The following is a 21,270-nucleotide window of genomic DNA, read 5'->3' as shown; positions in this document are numbered from 1 at the left end:
TAAAATACAAAAGAAATAGTGAGTGGGTGACGTCATCAGTCTGCCAATTTGCATACCGACCAGGATGTGCATAATAACTGTTTTATGAAATTATGCGAAACTTTGAAATGTCATAATTTTCTTATTTTACATCCGATTTTGATGAAGTTTTCAGTGTTTTGCTTGTTGGATTTTTTCTCCTTTTTTTTCAAATAAACTTTTTGTAGGGGTGGACTTGTCCTTTAATTAACAAAAAACAAAATAGGTCATGTTGAGTTGCAAAGGAAATAAGACCATTTGGCTATGAGACGAATTGGTCATTAGACCAAATGAGAATTATACCAAGTATATATTAGACCAATTGCAAATTAGACCAAATTATTAGAAAAACAAATGGGTTAACCCCATGTGTTATTAGACAAACGGAGAATTAGTCCAATTGTTGTTATAGACCAAGTGGGTAAAAACCGAATTTTCCACGGGCTCTGCTGCTGTTCTCCCACTAAGGTAAATTACCATTTGGTCTAAACTCACTTTGACTAATGTCTCATATTACATGGTCTGATTCCATTTTGTCTATTAACCAATAGGTCTAACTACCTTTTGGTCTATGTAGCACTTCGCCTGTTCACATTCCGTCTTATGCCCACTTCGTTTACTATAATTACTCAATTCCTGTAGTAACAGACTGGGAATATTTATTTTGGATTTAGACGAAAATGCGATTAGACCATTTGGCTACTAGTATTCGACGATTCGGCAATTATACCAACCAATTACATTCGACCAAGTCCTATACATTAGACCAAGTTGAAGTTAGACCAAACTGTTACTAGAGCGAATGGGTTTAGCTCGTATGGTATTAGACGATCAGAGAGTTTGTCCAACTGCTACTGCAAGACCAAGACCAACCCCCATCCCCCCCAAAAAAAATCATAATAAATAAACTGAAAATAAATAATAATAATAATGATGATAAATATCAATAATACACACGTATACACACCCTCACTCACACACACACACACCCACCCTTACCAACACAACACTCACCTCTCACACAATGCACACAACCTTACCACAAACAACGACACACACCAGGACGCACATGCACTACACACCATACTTTGGTTGAAGACAATATGTGGTTCTCGGTTTCTCTTTGCCGACACAAATTGTCACAAGATATGCTTAAAGGACAAGTCCACCCCAACAAAAAAATTGATTTGAGAAAAAGGAGAAAAATCCAACAAGCAAAACACTAAAAATGTCATCAAAATCGGATGTAAAATAAGAAAGTTATGACATTTTAAAGTTCGCTTAATTTCACAAAACAGTTATATGCACATCCTGGTCGGTGTGCAAATTGGCAGACTGATGACGTCACCCACTCACTATTTCTTTTGTATTTTATTATATGAAATATGAAATGTTCTAATTTTCTCCTCCTTGTCAAGTGAAACAAAGTTTTACTTCTCCCTGAACATGTGGAATTACCATTGTTTTAACAATTTATGGTTAAGTTAAGTTGGTCCTTATTGTCAAATCTGTAAAAATTGAAATATTGTATTATTCAAACAATAAAAAACAAAAGAAATAGTGAGTGATGGACATCATCGACTCTCTCATTTGCATATCGGTGAGTTGTGCATTTAACTGTTTTGTGAAAAATAAGCGAAGCTTAAAAATGTCATAACTTTCTTATTTTACATCCGATTTCGATGAAATTTGCAGCGTTATGTTTGTTTGATTTTTCTCTATCGATTCGAATCAACAATTTTCTGGGGTGGACTTGACCTTTAAAAATTGAGACAGGCACGTGCAGCAAAGTACAAATTGTCGTGGGGCGACAATTTGTGGTGCAACAGAGGGGGGGGGGGTAGATTCCGAGATACTTTCCTCCTAGGTTCATGTCAATGTACTACTCGAAAGCTCGTGAACTTGTAAGCTAGTGAACACTTTTTGCGAGAGTGATCACTAATTTCCTTGTTGACCATAGTAGATTGCGAGACAAATGAATACCCTCTAGCGATTATTTCAGTCCGTAGTAATGAACTTATTTAGTATTAATGTACTAATCGTTTGAGAAACCTATCCCGCAGCGTTTTATTGAACAATGGTGCTTTACACAATGCAAAAATCATGCAAATGTTTCGTAAACGATTTTCTGAAACTTAAAGAAATTTGTTTTAAATAGCTTAATTAAAACTATAACCCCTATCCCCCCCCCCCCCCCCACCGTCCATTTAAATCGAAATGGAATTATAAGCTGGATAAGTTTGATACATAATGGCCTTTACTTCAATCATTATTTTTTGTAATGTGAGAAAAGGTGTAATTTGTATAGTACGTAGTCAACAAAGAATGTTTGCGATTTTATTTGGATTATGGTTTGTTCGTCATGAATAGCTTGTGGGGATGGCTCATTCTTTCAATAATTAAATGGAAGTTTTTTCATTATCCCATTAAAATATTATTTAGATTAATTCAAATAGATTTCATAAAGGTTTATCGAGTATCTTAGTTGATATATTTCAATTAGGGGATACTTTTTGCTAAATTAATCCAAATCGATAATTTTATCTCATTAACTCTGAAAAGAAATTTGACAGCTCTGCTGCAACGTGAAAACTTATTGGGTAATTGCGCCATCTCTGGTACAAGTAAGGTTAAATAAAGTAAAGTTTAGTTTGTGAAGATAATCATGCTGCTGCTTTGAATTGGTAAACCAATTATTGAGTTTTGGCTATCCATAAAGAATAATTTGGAAGCATAATTCCTGAGGTAAATGGTAACGTAAATATGTCAAACTCGTATGATATTTTTGGTATCAACATATTTTACTTCTTCTTTTGAGAATGCAAGATTTTCAAGGATTCTATATCAACTGGAGGGATAATCTGTTCATACTGAAATTAAACGGAAAATAATCCGTCAAAGATTAAGAAATAAAAGTGAATCTTCGCTTGACTTTCACTTTCCTTTGTATAGAGAGGTCAAGAATTACTGGATCTGGGGTAAATTTAGAGTGAACCTACAAAATTAATGTTTTACACAGATCTCAATTTGAAATGGGTGAAAGTCACTCATAATCTACCGTAGTGATATTCATTCACTGATTTACCTCCCTCAGAGGAGTGAATAATTCATTCTATTTATTGTTTGTACATAATTGCAGAGTATAGACTTATACATGAATAGGTAAGACAATGAAAAGAAAGAACAAAATATAGTTTGAACTTATATTCACGGAAGCACACTAAGGGGGTGTTGCAAGAAAATATTTGCGATCAATCGCAAATATTCTGTTGCAATTTTACAACTGATTGATCAATTTTAACTATAGCAAATCAGATTACACTCCTTGTTTCATGGAGCAGATTAGCAATCAATCGCAAATTTACAATTAATTGCACGGCATATGCTTGATTTTGGGAATGAAAATAGACTTGCAATTGATTACAAGTTTCTTGCAACGCCCCATAAAATAATGTTCTCTTGTTTTAAAGGAAAAAATATATTTTCTTTAGTTTTGACTCGTACTAATCCCCCCTCAAATATCAGTGTTTAAGATAATTCAATCCCTATCATTTTCACATGAACTTCTGCCACCAGGAAAGAGATACAGGCCTAATATATATTCCTTTTGCTAAATTCTCATTTGAAAGCTGCCATGTCCTTCTCTGATACGTCATATCTAGATAATAAACGATGAATCATCTCTTTATTCATAACGTCCTTCCAATACTTGCGCTTTTACTCAAAATTAGGGCACAGAGTCCTTCAAAATACCAATCTACGATTGAAATAGATTTTTGAAGTAACCCTACTCCATTAAATTATGAGGTTTACAGCAAATAAAAATTCTGGCGAAAATGATGGCTCACGTTAATATAAATCCTGTTCGGTATGCAACTGCAGTGAACCAATAATGTCACACTCTCACTAACTAGTTTTCTTATATATATATATATATATATATATATATATATATATGCGTGGGTGTGTGTGTATGATTTTATTTATTTGGTATGTATATATATATATATATATATATATATATATATATATATATATATATATGCCGTAGAAATAAAATCATAGATGTTAAAAGGATATAGCATACGCTCCTTTTAATCTGATTTTATTTCTACGGCATTTTACTATTACCATTTGTAATAATATATCATTTTCGTACCTATATCTGTCCACTCGGACGTTTCATGCCGTGGAGATCAGTTTGCCTTTAAAACTTCTAATCACATCTTGACGAGTAATGCATTTTAATACATTATATTATGATAAAATGATCCACAACACTAGCAATATATTGTAAAAAAGTGATTCAAAATTATGACTCAAACCAAGTTTACATTGTTATATAAAAATGAAAGGAAAAAATGTCATATAAAGTAATAAAATACAAAGGAACTTCTGGTTCCTTCATATCCACACGTTACTGATATAAATAATACCAATTTTGAAATATCATATCTTATTTTATTTAGATGAAGTTTCCTGTGTTATGCTTGTTTCAGTTTTCATCTTTTATTTCAAAAGAAAGGTATTGTCTGGGTGGACTCGATGTTTAATAGCATGGAAAGAATACACCAAATATCAAAACAGGAATTTCCCCGCCAGCAAGTCCGGTTTAATGTGAAAAGTTATAATTGTCTATATCATTTTGATACTCAATTAACTATATTCATGACTGCTATACACAATATATGTATGGAACAAAGAATGTTGTGGTTTGATTTTTCTCCCATTTTTCATTTTCTTGAGAATTAGTCGGATGTATTTTACCCTATTAACAGAATGTATCTATCGCATGCACGTTAAGCACATCGTTAATAATACCTTTGAAAATAATAATAATAATAATAATAGCCAATTTTTATAGAGCGCTTTTCCCAGAATGGCTCAAAGCGCGTTACAGCATATCATTACCCCGGTCATTGGATTCATTTCAATCCCGCACGAAAAGTGCACAATTTCCACTCCCTGGGGAGCATTCCTTGCATTCATCGCAGCCTCATTATGGCGCTGGCAAAATCAAACATACAATATCTTTCGCATCCTACCGGGTACCCATTTAGCACCTGGGTCGAGAGTGGCAAAGTGTGGATTAACGCCTTGCCAAATATCTATTTTCGTTTTTACATTTTGATAGAATTTCGCCCTTTTTTCTTCAAGATTTTGGTGAACGTATGCTTTAAAAAAGAAAAAGAGCCAAACTGAGGAACTGAAGTTTTTTTTTTCAAATTTGACACACTTTCAATCGATCGATATGATTCAAATTTGTCAAAAACCAAACGCAACGCCCACGAAATTTGTAACTCTAGGATTGAAGTATGAATATGCATTAATTTTTTTCTTGTGGGAGTGATGTAGAATATGACATCTCCCCATGCACCTAAATTCCTTCAGATTATTACACCAAGTAAAAAGTCTCCATTTCCGTTTCTATTTCCTCATCCTTTTGATTTTATTTTCTTTCTGCCTTTGGTATGTAAACGTGTTCAAGTTGTTGTTGCACGACTTATTTACCCCCAAACGATCACAAACATGTGAGAGAAATAGGTCGTGTGATTAGAAAAAAAAATGAATTTCGAGTTTGAAAAGAAGCGGTAATTTAAAAATTCAAATAAATCACTATTCAGACATGATTTTTTTTTTTTTTTGTTCGTCAGTAATATCATTTTTCACAAAACATGTGTTTTATGGTACGTCCTTTCATTTCCAATTTTAATTCAATTCGAAGTGGTATTTTTAGGCGTTCGTATTGGAATCCAGAGGGCCGATAGTATTAGTCGAGAAAAAAAATAAAATGAAAGAAATAATGGATTCAAAGTTGACATCGACAAATAATAGTCTTAGATTCATCAAGACTTTGTACTTAAAGTTGATTCGAATTTTCACAATTAAATGGGTCACTTTCGACGTATACCAAGTTAGTGTTTGATTCATATGAACCAAAATAAGAGCAGAGAATAAAAAGAAAAGAGACAACGAAATGAGAAGGGGGAGAAAGAAGACTGATTAAGAGTATGATTGATCGTGTGTAATGAAGTCCTACACGCCCGTAGCCAGAGGGTTCGAGGTTCGATCGAACGCTGTAAAAATTCAAAAAGCAGTGGAAGTGCCCCGGCGAAGTGGTCAAAGGCGCCTGGTTTTACTTGTTAAGTCCGGGGTTCGATGCCCGTGAGCAAGTCATTTAATCGACAATGCTATTTTATTGTGTATTCAACAGGGACCGCGGAAGCAGGGGGGAGCTTCAGCTCCCCCCCCCTTTTTTTCCAAAACCGTGTACAAAACGTAAAAATGACCATATGATTGTGATTTTTGGCATGGTCAGCCCCCCCCCCCCCCCCCCACTTTGAAAACCGTTCCGCGGCAAATGGAAATGCTATACGCATTATTGGTAACTAAGTGTGCACTTGTCTATGTTTTGGTTTTTTTTTTCAAGGCAAGAAAAAATAAGGAGGAAAGGAGAAGAGAATAGAAGAGAAGGGATCGAACCCCCTAACTGAAAACCATACTTCATTTTCATTGAGAAACCTCAAATAAGCATGGAGGTAGTATCTTAATACCTCCATGAAATAAGCCACCTCCTGCCAACCTCGTTCCCCGAAGTTCTATCGAGACACATTGGAGCAGTCCCTGGATGAAATCATGATTCCCGAATCTCTGTCAACATTGTCAGTTCTAGATTTTGTGTAAGAAAATCTTTGTACGGATTGGAAATGGGTACAAGTCTGGCATGAGAGGTGATTGAACCAGATCTAATTAACGTGATCTACCAGGTCTACCAAAAAAGAAGTGGTTTCAAACCAGATGTTTCTAGTAAATATGCATATAGGCCCACGTTGGTTGTGTCAATGATTAGAAAGGTCACTCAAGGGTTTAGAAATGATTGAGGAAGGAAGGAACTCGGCAAGGGGTGATCATGTTCGAATCCAGGAAGGAAAGTGAATGGAAGGTATACCGCTAGGAACGAACCTCAATCAATTAATTCTGAGAATGACTGTAAACAAAACCATCAAAACGTCAAAGTAAATACATGTACATTGTACAACAAAATACGATTGTGAATGTGTAATAATCTTGCGTGAGTAAAGCGTTATTAACATTATTGTGTAACAGAGAATGGTGGAGATCCGTTAAACAATACATTGAAACGTACGTTAAGATAATGGAAATCAATTATTGCTGATCGATATATCTTTAGAGTCCATTAGCTTTAACCTATCCCACTTCAATTCAGTTCACCCGTTTCGCTCTATCTGAAAGGAATAATACATTTTTAAAACAAGTACACACATAGTTACCAAGAATGCGTATAGCATTTTCATTTCTTTGAATGGAGGATAAAATAGCGTTGTTGATCAAATGCCTATAATTCACGGACATGAGTGCCGTGGCCAGGGTTCGATCCCGGACTTTCATGTGTCTGGTCAGGCGCCTTAGGCCACTCGGCCACGGCACCTCCACTCCAATTGTGGTAAATTGATAACGTTGACGTATTATCGTATGTCACATGTCTGTCAAACTTTGATTCATGAGGAGTGGCGTAAAATGAAGCAGAATACCACAGGGATGTATTTTCTCCACTGAATTACTTAACAACATTTGGCTCACCATCATACACATTTAAAAGTAGTGAATGAGTTGTATGTTCGTATCTAATTTGTTAATAACGTGTAGTTGGTTTACGCTTATTGTTGCTCCTCCAATTCCTCTAAAAATAGGGTTAGGTTTGCTCTAGGTGTTTAGTTCGGAACGAAGTGAAAGGAGGGCTACGGTTATATATAACTTAGTTATATATAACCGTATATATAACATAGTTTAGTTTAGTAACTTTAATAGCTTAATGTAAAGTTTGTTGTTGATTTTTTTTCCACAGAAGAAATTTTTGCAGGAGCAGTGCAGTAGTCAGTGGCCGCGAAACGGTTATGAAAGTGGGGGGGGGGGGCTGACCATGCATAAAATCACAATTGGGTGGTCATTTTACGTTTTTGTGCACCGTTTCAAAAGTAGGGGGGCTGAGGCCCACCCCCCCCCCCCGTTTCCGCTGCCCTTGGTAGCTATAATGAAACATGAAACTTTACCTTTCCAAGTGAACTTGACGCAGTCACAAAGAGTAAGGAAAATCGCCCCAACAAAGTTTAACACAGGTTTGGCACTACCCTGAAATCTAAGGAGCATATGGTACCCAAATAGGATAATACTTACCATATTATATTGAGATACATGGGATATGGAGAGGTCCGGATGGCAGTTTGGAAAATAAAACGTTATAATATATGTAGATACTCTCCCAGGATTGCACCAGTTGCTACCGAAAAAAGTATGACTCTTAGAGATAAACCCGGTTTGAATCTAAAGAGTATTAGGTCGCTGTCGTTATATCTTTAGTCTAATTGTATTACTGAAATAAGGAAAATTGTATACAGTTAATTTATTTCGTTTGATAGAAAACCAAATAAAGTCGTTTAAAAGGGCCATGATCATTAATTATGAACAATAAAAAAAATAGTTGATTGAAAAAAAATATGAGAGTGGAATGAATGGATATTCAAGGTATAGATATCAAGTGATTATTGTTGCTACTAATTTTCAAATAATTAGTTTAGAATAGCGTCAAATAAAATACAATTCAATTTTTTATATCATATTCTATGATATGTGAGATTCTTGTATTTCTAGAAGAAGGTTAAGAGGTGATAAGGGATAGGCAAACTATAGGGTGCATGTTTGGATAAAGGGAGCTGCCCTAAATCACCACAATCTGCAGGCTGTGGTTTTAATGGTATTTTCAGGCATCACTCGGGCCATCACTAATAATGAACTTCACTGAACATTGGAATAGCGAACTTTGAAACCATTCAGCATGATATAACATCCGTATTTACCAATATTCGCCGCAAGATTTAACCAGGATATTGTATTAATAATGGCAGAAAAGATAAAGAATGAAGACCGGGGAATAGGGAGGAACTGTACAGGGAGTCAAAGAGGATGAGGAGAGAGAGGGGTGATTTATTAGGAAGGGAAGAACTATATGAAGGAAGAGATGATATGAAGATTAGTGGTATACGAGATTGATGGTTAAACAAGGAGCCTTTATCTCTGATACAACTTTCGTTGATAATTGTTAATGGGATGATTTAATTATCCCCTATATTTTTCAATCTTCTTTGATTGTAGAAACTCGAATCAAAATTAAAGTATGAATTTGAATATGCATGTATAGTACACTCTTAAAATAATTGGGCAAAAAATTCCGAACTTTTAACCAACCCTGGGCAACATACTGTCCACACAACTATTGGTTAAAATCTGCCCAAATTGGGTAATATACAACTAGTAATTCGGTGATAAATTTGCTCAATAATTATTGGATAATAATTGCCCAGAATATAGATATATATATTTACCAACATACATCACCCTACACAGTGGACGGTATGTTGCCCAACATTTTAAGTGTGTATAGTCATATTTAGAATTTAGGTGAAGTGATTATCATAATTATAGCATCACTCTAAAAAAAAATATTGGGTAAAAATGCTCCATGAGGGTAATTATGTGTCCAACCAACATTGGGCATTTCTTTTGGGCATTTTATTTATCCAGTGTGATGAAAATTTTGCAAACTAATTGCTGCTTATTTGTTCACCTTAATGGACAATATGCTTCCCGCATTGGGTAAAATACTGCCCCAAATTGGTTGGACACATGATTACCCTTGTGGTGGTAAAAAAATTTACTCAATGTTCTTTTTACAGTGCAGACGATGACTCCTGTATAACTTGCAAGAAGGATGGTTCGATTTGACTCCCTTGGTAATTAAGATAATCCTGGAAGAACTACATCATTAAGATCCGCTTTGGAGATGAGCATTTTGGGACAAAATACCGGTCTGTAGAATAGTTAACAAGCTACGATCCTGCAATGATGTCCGCATCTATTAATAATCACTACTGTATACTCGCAGTATACTCCGAAAGAAGTGAAAAGAATTACGTCAACTTCCGTCGATTTTAGATGTGCAAGGTTCTTTCCCGAACTTGACCGTGGAATGAATATGGAGTCAAAATGGTATAAAGGGCATGGCCACGTTGTCAACAATTATTTCAGTCACTATCCAAAATGTTTTTCTTATATGGTAAGGAAATTTTCATAGGTTATCATTATACTTATTCTTTGCAGATTTTAGTTATCATGTCAAATATATACATAGATCATGGTATATATTTGACCTGATACTGCTGCTGTATAGTCTCTCGTGTCTTCTGTATTATTAATTTGCCTAATGTTGAAGAACTCGGTGTATAAGGTGCGACGATTACCTCAGCAAATACATGATCAAATATGTTTAACTATGATAATTCTCAGGTTATCGCGGGAACGGCACCTGGGGCAATATCGAGGACAGGGTCACCATTTTCGTGATGTCTGTCTGGCAGAATTGTGCAGTCAAGTTATTCATCGAGTTGGAGGTGCAGGAAGAACGCTGGAGGGATACCCCCACTTTAACTCCAGTAATTTCTAGTGAATGATCGATACACAAGTCATGTCAGTCCGCACGCAATCCTTGAAATTTGAACTTTGCAACATGGGGATTCATCCGATTACTAATATATGACGTTTGTTGAATGGAGCATGTAATCTCAATAGGCCAGTTATTGTTTCCCATTCTTTGGCATCACATGAACAAATAGACTTGGGGGATCGGAATTGGTTCTGGTCACTCGAGTGCATTGTCTTCAAGTGTCCTTCAAATGGTTTAATGCATATTGTTCCATCAAACTAAACCGTTCTTTTCGCGCTCGATTAGTCTGCTCATGGCTATAATCTGGAGAAGAAGTGGAAAAAATCGAAACTTATCGCTGGGCTGACTCCCGCTAGTTTCTTCAAGCGGCTGACTTTATTTTTTCTAAGAATGCAATGTATTAAACGTATGAACCTATGAAAACCTATAACTGCGAGGAATATACCCCTGCTCTCTTGACTCGATCGGCTGAAGACCAAACGAACGAGTAATCATGGATGGCACAACATTCATATCCGCACAGTCTCCAATCACCTTGTTGTTGTTTGGGAACTAAATGTCCCTTTCCTATATCTTTCTTCTTTCTGCAGTTATAATGATTCTGTGTGTCGATAGCACCAAGCAAATAATGGCATTCCCAGCAACTACATCTTCTTCAACATCCACAACCACCCTTCTCAGTCTTCAACAACTCAGAACTATCGCATCGAGGCTTGTCACCGATTCCAGAAATATATGCCAAAGATTTGTGAGTATTAAACCTTAATAAGTACAGAAATTATTTTTATTTTGTTCATTTTATTCCTTCTATGAACAGTGAAATTTCAAATGCGGTAACATTGTGAATATGCTTTTGAAATATGTTTGAATTTCTCTTTCAAGAAAATTCATGTACTATGTGCTGAATTTCAGTTCTTCACATACAATGCAAAAAGTTATTTCTGAGGTTGGTATCAATATTCATTCACAATTATTGATAATCTTAAGGCCACCGCACACCTTACGACTGTTCGCGATCCGATTTTGGAACGAATCGCATTTTGCTCATTTTCTGAAAATGTGAATGGAACATATCATTTTATTTGTTTAAAAATTAATTGGAAGAATAATAATATATCCATTTTGAAAGATTGCAAGCCTTTATTTTAGAGTAAAGACAAAATTAGTTTCAAATCGTAGCCAACGTACAACTGCTACGACGTCATTACGACTAGATATTAAATGTGCTTTTATTCTAAGAAGGATGATAGCATAGTCACAGATTTGAACATAGGAATTCGTACGATGATTTCGAACATTACACAGTAAAATATTCCATGTCTCAATATTAGCTTCAAATTCTACTAGGTTTTATTCCAAAATCGGGTCGCAGACCAATCGTGAGGTGTGCGGTCGCCTTTATTTAACCCTAATTTCTGCAGTGACATTCCAGGTTTGTACGATCTCTAGAAAAGTAGACAATAATATGGGCTGTATAAAGCATTATATTTTGTTGGCTATATCTCTATACTACGACATTAGAAAACATATTTAATTTTTAAAAAATTGTCGTACAGTGTTTTAGATACATGTAAAAGAAATGTGGAATGTTACCTAAAAATATAGAAATTAAATTTTAAAGTAGTGTTGAAGAGTGAATGTTCACAATTTGAAAGTTTCAATCTGATTGACCCCGTTGAAATAACGGGAGGGCTACTTAATACATGAGAAAATGCAATCTGTATTTTCGTTTATTTCCATTTTCAACAATAACAGTTTGTTTTGTACATTTTGACATACAAATAACAAAACATATTTCTCAAGTATCCCTGTACAAAAATTATATTCAAGATTACATATCAGGTTGGAAATTGAGGAGGCTGCTAAAAAGCGGAGCTTGTATTTATTGTTCATTGTTGTCAAAATGCCCCCCTGTGTGCTTTTTGAGCTTCCTGATCCTGTTTTAGTGAAAATAAAGAAGGAATGCTTTATCCTCTAAGTAAATTAAAGGCTGTGAATTCTGTATCTTAAAGTCTGCTTGAACAAAAAATTCAAACAAGACAATGTTTGCCCTCTTTCTTCCATCTGAGGCCTAAATAACCAATAACTTCTTACTCTCTTTAATGTTGACTGTGAATGGTCACCAGACCCACATAAATGACATCGCCATGTAAAATCGCTCCACATTTTATCGCCCTTTCACATGGTAAAAAAAAATCGTAATTTGAATGATGATTCCAGTGAAAAATAAGGATAATGACGAATATTTAGCACGTGTGAAACCAAACTAGAACATGATTAGAAACACAAACGCTAATCACAAGCACGATTACAATAGCAATCAACATTGCAATGATGATTGCTATTGTAATCGTGATTCTAATCATGTTCTATAGTTTAATTTCACACGTGCTAAATATTCGTCATTAGCCTTATTTTTCACTGGAATCATCATTCAAATTACGATTTTTTTTTTACCGAGTAAAAGGGCGGCTAGTTAAATTGGAATAGCTGAATAGTGACACGCACATATAGTATAGGAGGTCTTGAAGAGGCTTTTAATCATCTTAATATCTTTAATTGTTCGTTTACTTTCACTAAGTGGATAAATTTGCGAAACGAGTATATTTCTTTAAACCTGAAAGTCAGGGCTCGCGGAACCGGGGTGGGGCTGGGTTGGCTTCAGCCCCCTCCCCACTTTTTCAGAAAAACGTGTACAAAAACGTAAAAATTACCATCTGATTGTGATTGTTTGTATGGTCAGCCCCCCCCCCCGCCATTTTCAAAACCATTCCGCGGCCCCCTGTAAGCTACTTAGTTTCATGGATGAGTAAGTGTGTATTCTTTTGTTTGTCCAGGAATTTACACACCTCCATGCAGACCCGTCATTTTTTTTGTAGGGTAGGCTCTATACCTGCAAATCATAGAATATACTATGATTATTTATACGGAAAGTTTTACCAGTCAAGATATGACAAAAGCATTGGAGTCTGTGCAGCGCATATAGACGTTCCTCTTTTTCCCTTTCAAATATAGTATTAACTGGACAAAAATGAATTGTCTTGTGAAGGTACAAAATATATCCATGTTTGGATTTTGTAACGTATGTTATCATGAGTGATAAGATTTGAAGAATATCTCATCCAGCCAAACGCGACGTTACACAACTTAAAGGAGAATGAAACTCTTGGAGCAAGTTAGCTTTTGTGAAAGCAGAAAAATCAAAGAATAAGATCAACAAAAGTTTGAGTAAAATAGGACTAGCAATAAAAGAGTTATGAGCATTTGAATGTTGAGATCACTAATGCTATGGAGATCCTCCCATTGGCAATGCGACCAAGATCTGTGATGTCACACACGTACAACTCTCCCATTTGGACACTGAAAATATACCCCAAAACATCTCTTTTTGCTCATTCTAATCATATGACAAACGATTCATCAATGATATAATGTTGTGAAACCTCTGTTCTTGTCATCTCATAAAGAGAACACCTCACCATGTGATAGACTCTATAAAATTGAGAATATAAGTGAAATAAGTACTAGAGTATCGAGGGAGTTGTACGTGTGTGACATCACAGATCTTGGTCGCATTGCCGATGGGAGGATCTACATGGCACTAGTGATCTCATTATTCAAATGCTCATAACTTTCTTATTATTCATTCAATCTTCCTCAAACTTTCAACAATATGTTTCTTTGATTTCTCTCTTTGATATGGATTCAGCTGGTTTCAAGGGTTTCATTCTCCTTTAATACAATACAAGTTTTTCTTAACGGTATGCCCCTGTTCAAATCAGAAGAACGGGGTGTAGAACAATGTAGACAGATTTGTCACATCAATGTGTTTCCATGATAAAAGTATGATGTCACAGTGAAACCTGCAAACTGAATAAGATCATTGAGATAGAAAGTGGAAACTTATCCGAATACACGCACGTGTGAACTGCCTGGTGTTCATTCAAGCACGTTGGTCATGTTGGTATCGTACTTGCGGGCACCACCTCGCCTATGCCAAGCCGTTTGATTATTTAATCCTACTTTTTCATATTTTCACTTTTTTCAAGTTTGTCAAGTTTATTTTTCATGTTCATCACATACATCAAGTACATAAACAAATACAAATCAACGAGAGACAAATTATAAAGATTGTACAATAGTAATAACAAAATCTAGTATGGAAATTAGGGTATCCACTAAGAAGCACATCATGCTTATGATATAAGCAATTGAAAATTTTGAGAACTCATTCGCATGTATAGATACACGACAAAATATAAATGAGAAAATAAAATGTGTTAATATAGAATGATAGGAATAAGAAATAAAGATATGAGTAATGGAGAAAGATGATAAGATGACAAAAATGCGGGACGATATCAAGCATTTCATTCTTGATATCAAGTATTCTCATTTTTACCACAAACTTTCAAGAAAGCAATGTCTTTGTATCAATAAATCTTTTGCGTCCTTAACAAAATGCAGGCCTAATTATTGATATAAATAAATAGGATAGAATGAGAAAATTTCGACACCATGCTATGAAAGGTCCAGTATGACAGCCCTTACCAAAACAACCCGAAAAGTTTGTAACCGCTTGCAGGGTCTACCCAAGCCGTTGTAGTGTTGTAAGACGACGCACTACCTACCAACTGATTTGAAGGAAAAAAATGAAATGAAATAAGTACGTATATATTGTTTTAATTAAAAAATAACAATGATCGTGCTGATGACTACGATAAAGCCTTTATCAAATGAATTTCAAGCTTTAGAAGTTATCATTCTTCATTATTTTAACAGGAAAGGGATAGATTGGAAGGGGACGTATCAAGAGGAGAACGCTGCCAAGATCCCACTACTTCAGTGACGCCACTCTCACCATTGACGCTGCTTTTTATGTCGGTAAGTATTAAGCATCGCTTGTGACACAAGTAAAACAAAATTTTGCAATAAGAAGTCATAGGTACCATTTTCCTCTTCTTGGTAATTAAAGGACCCGTCACATATGCAATCACCAATGATCGCATGGTGATATCAAAGAACGACTTGGTTCTGATCATAATTGGCATTCTAAGTCCATGGTTATGGTGGTGATTTTTGAAGTATCCATTTCGCGCGTAAAAAAAAAATCGCCATGGAACGAGCGTTCTTTCAAAGCAAAGATAATGTCATGACTCTGGTCTGAAGGACTGCGACTATAGGCCTGCTTTTATGGATTTGTCTCACTAATGTAATGTCAAAAAGAAAAGTAGGTCTTGTCTCGTCACTGTATCTGTTTGATCCGTGGAAGTTTTGAGGGTTTTTTTTTATAAAAAATCAACTTGAATAAAACTTCATATCCGGGCTTCATATAGCTGGCACATCTCATAAGAAATGTAGTTGACTGTACTGTTTAGGCCCAAACGATAGCATTCTCATCTCTTTGTGTGTATATTAAGAGGATTTCAACAGTAATGCTTTGCATTTGATTGGGAAGATTTAAGGTAGATTATCCATGGTTTGGGGTGACTGGATGGCGTCTGATCTCTTCATGATGCATTTATCAAGGCGCTTCTTGCGTTTTGTAGGTGAAAGGTCCACTAGTATTAATATTATGTAGAAAGTGGACCAGCCCGGTGTTTCGTAAAAGCTGTCAGCACTGACTAAATTGTCAGAGCTGACAATTTCAGTGCTCTGATTGTTACTATGGTTACTGTTGGCGAAAGTCAACAATTGTCAGTGGCTCAGTGCTGGCAACTTCCATGAAACGGTCCTCAGATCGAGAGTTCGTTGTCGTATGATTTCATTCTGAGAGTATAATTATAACAGGCCTGCCTGCTTGGTCAATTTTATTCTATGGCATAGTTACTTTATTCAATGCTTGGTCGACAAAGAGATTTCTTCCATATTGTAACCAGTCAGACATGGCGTATGGGACAAATAGCTGCGAGTGTGCTAAGCGAGCAAGCAAAAATGAAAGAAGAACACAATTTTGTGATAGAGTTTGAGATAAAATACAGAAAACAATAACATATTTGATTGACTTTTTCATTTAATTTTTTTTCCTTTTGTCTTTCCCTTAAGATTGATTGTTAAATGTTTATGCTATATGGCCGCCACCCCCCCCCCCCCCCATCTTTACGCCAGTGGGTACCAGTGGTGACGGTGAAAGTAGCCAGCAATGTGTAGTAGACATGGTAGAGTGTCAGTCAATCAATTTCACTTCGATTTTCACCTTGTATTTACAGAAACGATCAATTCTAGCAACGTTAAAGGTGAATTTGGGAAAGTTAGTCGAACCGCTGCATGACATGACAGTGAGAGAGACTCGGTGGCCAGGCCTACACAGATTTTACATGCCTTTCGACGGGCAGAAGGGATTTGAAGACTTCGAAAACGATGTCACAGTACTCTTTAACGACATAGAAGCAAGGGTAAGTTCTATACAGGTTCTTTAAAATAAGTAGGAAAGGTGATTGAAAATAAGGCCTATTATTTCTACAGATTGCAGATTCCTGAAGTAGAAGGAACCCTTAATATCGCTAAGAGTTAGAAACCAAACATCGGACGTACAAAACGTTCTATCATACTTGAACGTGAGGCAGTGTAGCTCAGTCGGTTAGAGCGCCTGTTCCGGAAAAGATCGTAGATCTCAACGTGCGTGGGTTCGAGTCCCGCAGCATGCCGGAAGACGTCTAACAAAAAAACTGATGCTAGCGTTGTGTGTTAACGTGCCTCACCGCTGTGTTCAGTGCGGGTGTGAATGCAGTTGGAAAACACTCCGTCCATCGGAAAGGACGCAAATGTTGGTCCCGTGTATAGGAGAGTCACAACCTATGCACGTTAAAACCAATACACTATTCGTCAAAGAGTAGGGTGTTCATCACCCGGTGTATTGCACCTTCCGGTCCCCGGTACTACAATACTGCAAGAATCTTCAGGATTGAAGGAGGCAGTGTAGCTTGAAGAAGAAGAAGAAGAAGAACGAAGGAATAAATTTAGGGCCCACAATTGTGTTATCAATTCAAGCGAGTAAGACGTTAATATTTTTGCTTCTTCTTTTTTTTTTTTGCACCAGATAAGACTGGCAGGGCCATCTACGGAGCCAGCTCTTCCACGAACTGTCCTCAGTGAGGTGGACTACAACCCTGCTAGTAGTGGTGCAGTGGATACTGACAGAGCCAATCACTTACTCTTAAGAACTCTTGTGACATTTTCGCGCCAACTACGCTTGCTGACAATGACGTACATTCGGAAAGAAATGCAAGAACCTTCGTGACACAACGGGTATTAACCATCGATATCAAAATACTGGATAGAGCTCGTTGTATGATACCGCACATGCAGGCGACCTTGAGGCTACAGGAAAAGTACTCCATGACATCATTAACAGTAAATGGGGCCACATATACACGAAAGAAACAACACGCACATGCAAGAGTAAAGTATTGAACTTTGTGCGCTCGACCCTTGGGAGGACTTTGAAGTGTTTCCGATGGACCCAGTTAAGAGTGCGGTATTACTCTATCCATTTTACATATATATCGGTGGTATTAACGTGCAGAATCGGTTGAAAGGGATCATGGGAGCGGGACGTGACCATTGGACTCCTACTTATTTATTATCTCCATTCTTGATATCCCATCTGCCGCATGTGCAACAGCAATAATTCCTTATTTATTTAAAGTGTGTGAGTGTGGGTGAGTGAGTCAGTGAGTGAGTGAGTGTGCATCTGAATATAGTTATGTTCGGATGGAGAAGCTGGTATTCGCATACATGTATTTGTGTTTGTATCAAATTTGATGTCTTATTTAACGACTTTCCAGAGTGCTTGTGTCATCTCAGATGTTTTATTTATGAATTTATAATGTAAACTATTACTATTGTGTCTAAAGAAATCTATTCCAAAATATCATTGTATTTTTAAATTGTAAATTATCAATTCAGTGAATTGTATTCAGCCCATATTTTAAATGAATGAGTTGGTCATGCCTAGCGTTTCACATTAGTAGTAGAATGGCGAAAAAGAACATAATTTTGAGGACTGTCATAGCTAATAATATCAGATTAAGCCTGAGCGGATATTTGCAATACACTTTTCTTTATAATGTAACATTGAATGTACGTGAATCATTTTCTCAGTTTGGGTACGAATAGGAACCCCCTAATATATGTATCGGAAGAAGAATGAAAACTGTTTCCGAGTTTTAAAGAGAAAGTTCACCCTAAGTATAAGTTTGTTTTAACCAAAGCGCAGAGATTAGTGAAAACAAAATGGTAAAGGTTTAATGAGAATCCGTCACAGAGTAAGTGAATTTTCAAAGTTTTTAGACGTCACAGATGAGCAGAGCAGCTCCTTCATATTTATGTCGTGTAATATAAATTCCAGAAATTCCCCCTTTATCAAAAATTTGAAAGTGATTAAATTTATACAGGAGATCATCAGCAGACACATCATTAAATTGCACATCCCTTATATAAGTAAAATATCGTTATTCATCATATTTCCTTCCATATTTCCATCATATTTAAAATGGGGTTTATGGAATTTTTATTACACGACGGGAAGCCGCTTTAAACTTTGAAATACATATATTTCTTATTCTTCGATGGATTTTTATCAAACTTTCACCAATATTTTTATCAAAATTTCATTTATCAAAGCAGGTTTATTAAACTTTTCCTTCAATAAGAAAATATTTGTTTCGAAAACAAACGGCAGGACTAGATGGTAAAAGTCAGTTGAAAGAAATTGGACAAAGGATGAAAAGTTATGATTTTCAAAGAATACCTCACTCTGTGCAAATCGCATATTTTGTGTTTCTGTATAAGTGGACTGATACAGGATTTATGCAGTGTATTTACAGTATGTTTATATGTTAAGTTCTGTTTTTTCACCGTTGAGATATTTTCCTGGCGGCAATAAAGTAAATCTTGTATACTGATTGGTCTAAATAGCATCATGTGACCCAACATATTCTCACTATTTTGCGATGATGTTGAAAATGAAACGCCCACTGAAGAAACTTTACTAGTCTGTGACGTTAATGATGCTTGGATTAGTGAACTATTCCATCATTGACGTCACAGTTCATGCAATCTTTCGGGCGCACCGGTCAGCGAGGTGACTCTAGTAGGATTTAAAACAAATATACCAGGCCTTTATTTCGAAATTATAGACGGAATTATTCATCCTCGGTTGTACTGGCAAAATGTTTAATGCCATTCCCACCTCGGACAAATAATTCCCGCTATACTTACTCAAAGCCTGGTAATTTGTATATTATATCGGTATACGGGCCTTGTGAAAGAAACATCCCTTTGACTTTGTCGAAAATAAACAAATTTGGGCAAAACTGTATAGCCCGTCACATGCATCACAATTGCTATGTAATCGTTGGAACTTTTAAAATCAAAGTACCATCAGAGTCACTCTTAAACGCCTCAACTATTTAAATAGTTCCCGCTTCTTTACCCAGAATGCATCATTTTGCCATGAGCCATCCACATTGCCAGGAAGAATTTAACTTCTCTTTAAAACACTCGAACAAAAAATCCGCCAAGGAACTAATGATTAGTGATAGCTTCCAGCATTCCTACTTTTGTAAATTCAAAATGGTAATTGCAATTTCTCATCATATATCGCAAATATATTTCGCTCTTTTCAAGATTATCAATAATATGGGAGGAACACAGTATAATTTCCCTTTTAAAAGATCATTACTTTCTTATTGATTATTTGATTAAATACAATTTTCACTAATCATTTCGAAACAGCTTGTTCATGGAGTTGGACTCGTTATGCCCTTTTCGAGGAATATATTTATGAAAGGCTGAATTTACTCAGGATAAACTCAATTGATGCCTCGATTTGGACTTGATTCATGTTCGATGAATAAATTTGGTAACTTCTATTTTTTCTTCATTGTATTATTTACAATCAAAGTGTGTGTATAATTCGAAAAGGTTATCCATTAACGCTCCACCGTGCTCACCTTGCAAGGTCAAAGTCAACAAATGTTTTACTAGCGTCGATGAATATCTCCTTTTGTATAATTTTGCTATAGTCAGTCTTTGATATGTTTCTTAATGGTTCTATTCATACAACTTGCACGGGATGAAACAATAACCCCCCAAAGTGCTTGTTATCATGACTATTGTCACAATGAAATTGTTCCAAGTTTACTAATAATCATTTCAAAGTCATTTCAATAAGAGCGCTCATTAAAGGAATCACTATGTTTCTATAATTATTTTTATCATCAAATAAGATTTTTATTTAAGGCATTCAAAAATGTATTCACTGAGTATAAAGTTTAAAAATTCCTGCCTTTCACTTGATCAATTTTGTACTACATGAATATCAATATGTTCTCGATCGGTGGTGAACGATGTACATCGTTTCCGATGATATTTACAAAGTTGAATATTTTTCTACTTTTTACTTTTTAATAAATAAATGAATATAAAGAATGTTCAGAGTTCTTCGACATAGTCATTTATCATGTTTTGTTTTGATCATGTGTAGTATTCGTTATTGTGTGGCATTCGAAACAAATGCTATAATTTAGTCAATAAACATGATAAAATGGAGATAATGGAGATAAAATTCCGAGTCATTATCTAGGCACTATACTTAATAACATAAATTGACAAATATTTTTACCAAAACGAAAAGATAACAATGAATAAAATGTTTAAAGTTATCACAAAGGAAAAATACAGATATAAACTACAAACTGTATAATTTATTCACTGAAAACCACTGAAAT

At 35.7% G+C, this 21,270-nt stretch overlaps 1 protein-coding gene across 2 annotated transcripts in view; it reads left to right on the top strand.

The window, feature by feature from the left end:
• LOC129273560 (uncharacterized) overlaps window positions 1-20,971 on the top strand; it is a 43,518-nt gene extending 22,547 nt beyond the window's left edge. The window contains exons 1-5 of one of the 2 annotated variants that reach the window (XM_064107555.1): window positions 10,073-10,150; window positions 11,128-11,285; window positions 15,320-15,421; window positions 16,747-16,932; window positions 17,577-20,971. In XM_064107555.1, coding sequence (XP_063963625.1) covers window positions 10,135-10,150; window positions 11,128-11,285; window positions 15,320-15,421; window positions 16,747-16,932; window positions 17,577-17,777 — 663 coding nt within the window. In that variant the 5' untranslated portion in view covers window positions 10,073-10,134 and the 3' untranslated portion in view covers window positions 17,778-20,971. Of the gene's footprint in view, window positions 1-10,072; window positions 10,151-11,127; window positions 11,286-15,319; window positions 15,422-16,746; window positions 16,933-17,576 lie in introns of those variants that run through there. The other variant, XM_064107554.1, reaches the window with a different exon arrangement.
• The last annotated feature ends 299 nt before the right edge of the window (window positions 20,972-21,270 follow it).

The sequence above is a fragment of the Lytechinus pictus genome, chromosome 12 (genome assembly GCF_037042905.1).
Source record: "Lytechinus pictus isolate F3 Inbred chromosome 12, Lp3.0, whole genome shotgun sequence".
Taxonomy (NCBI): domain Eukaryota; kingdom Metazoa; phylum Echinodermata; class Echinoidea; order Temnopleuroida; family Toxopneustidae; genus Lytechinus; species Lytechinus pictus.
The sequence above is the reverse complement of the archived record's forward strand: the minus strand, read 5'-3'. Positions and strand labels throughout refer to the sequence as shown.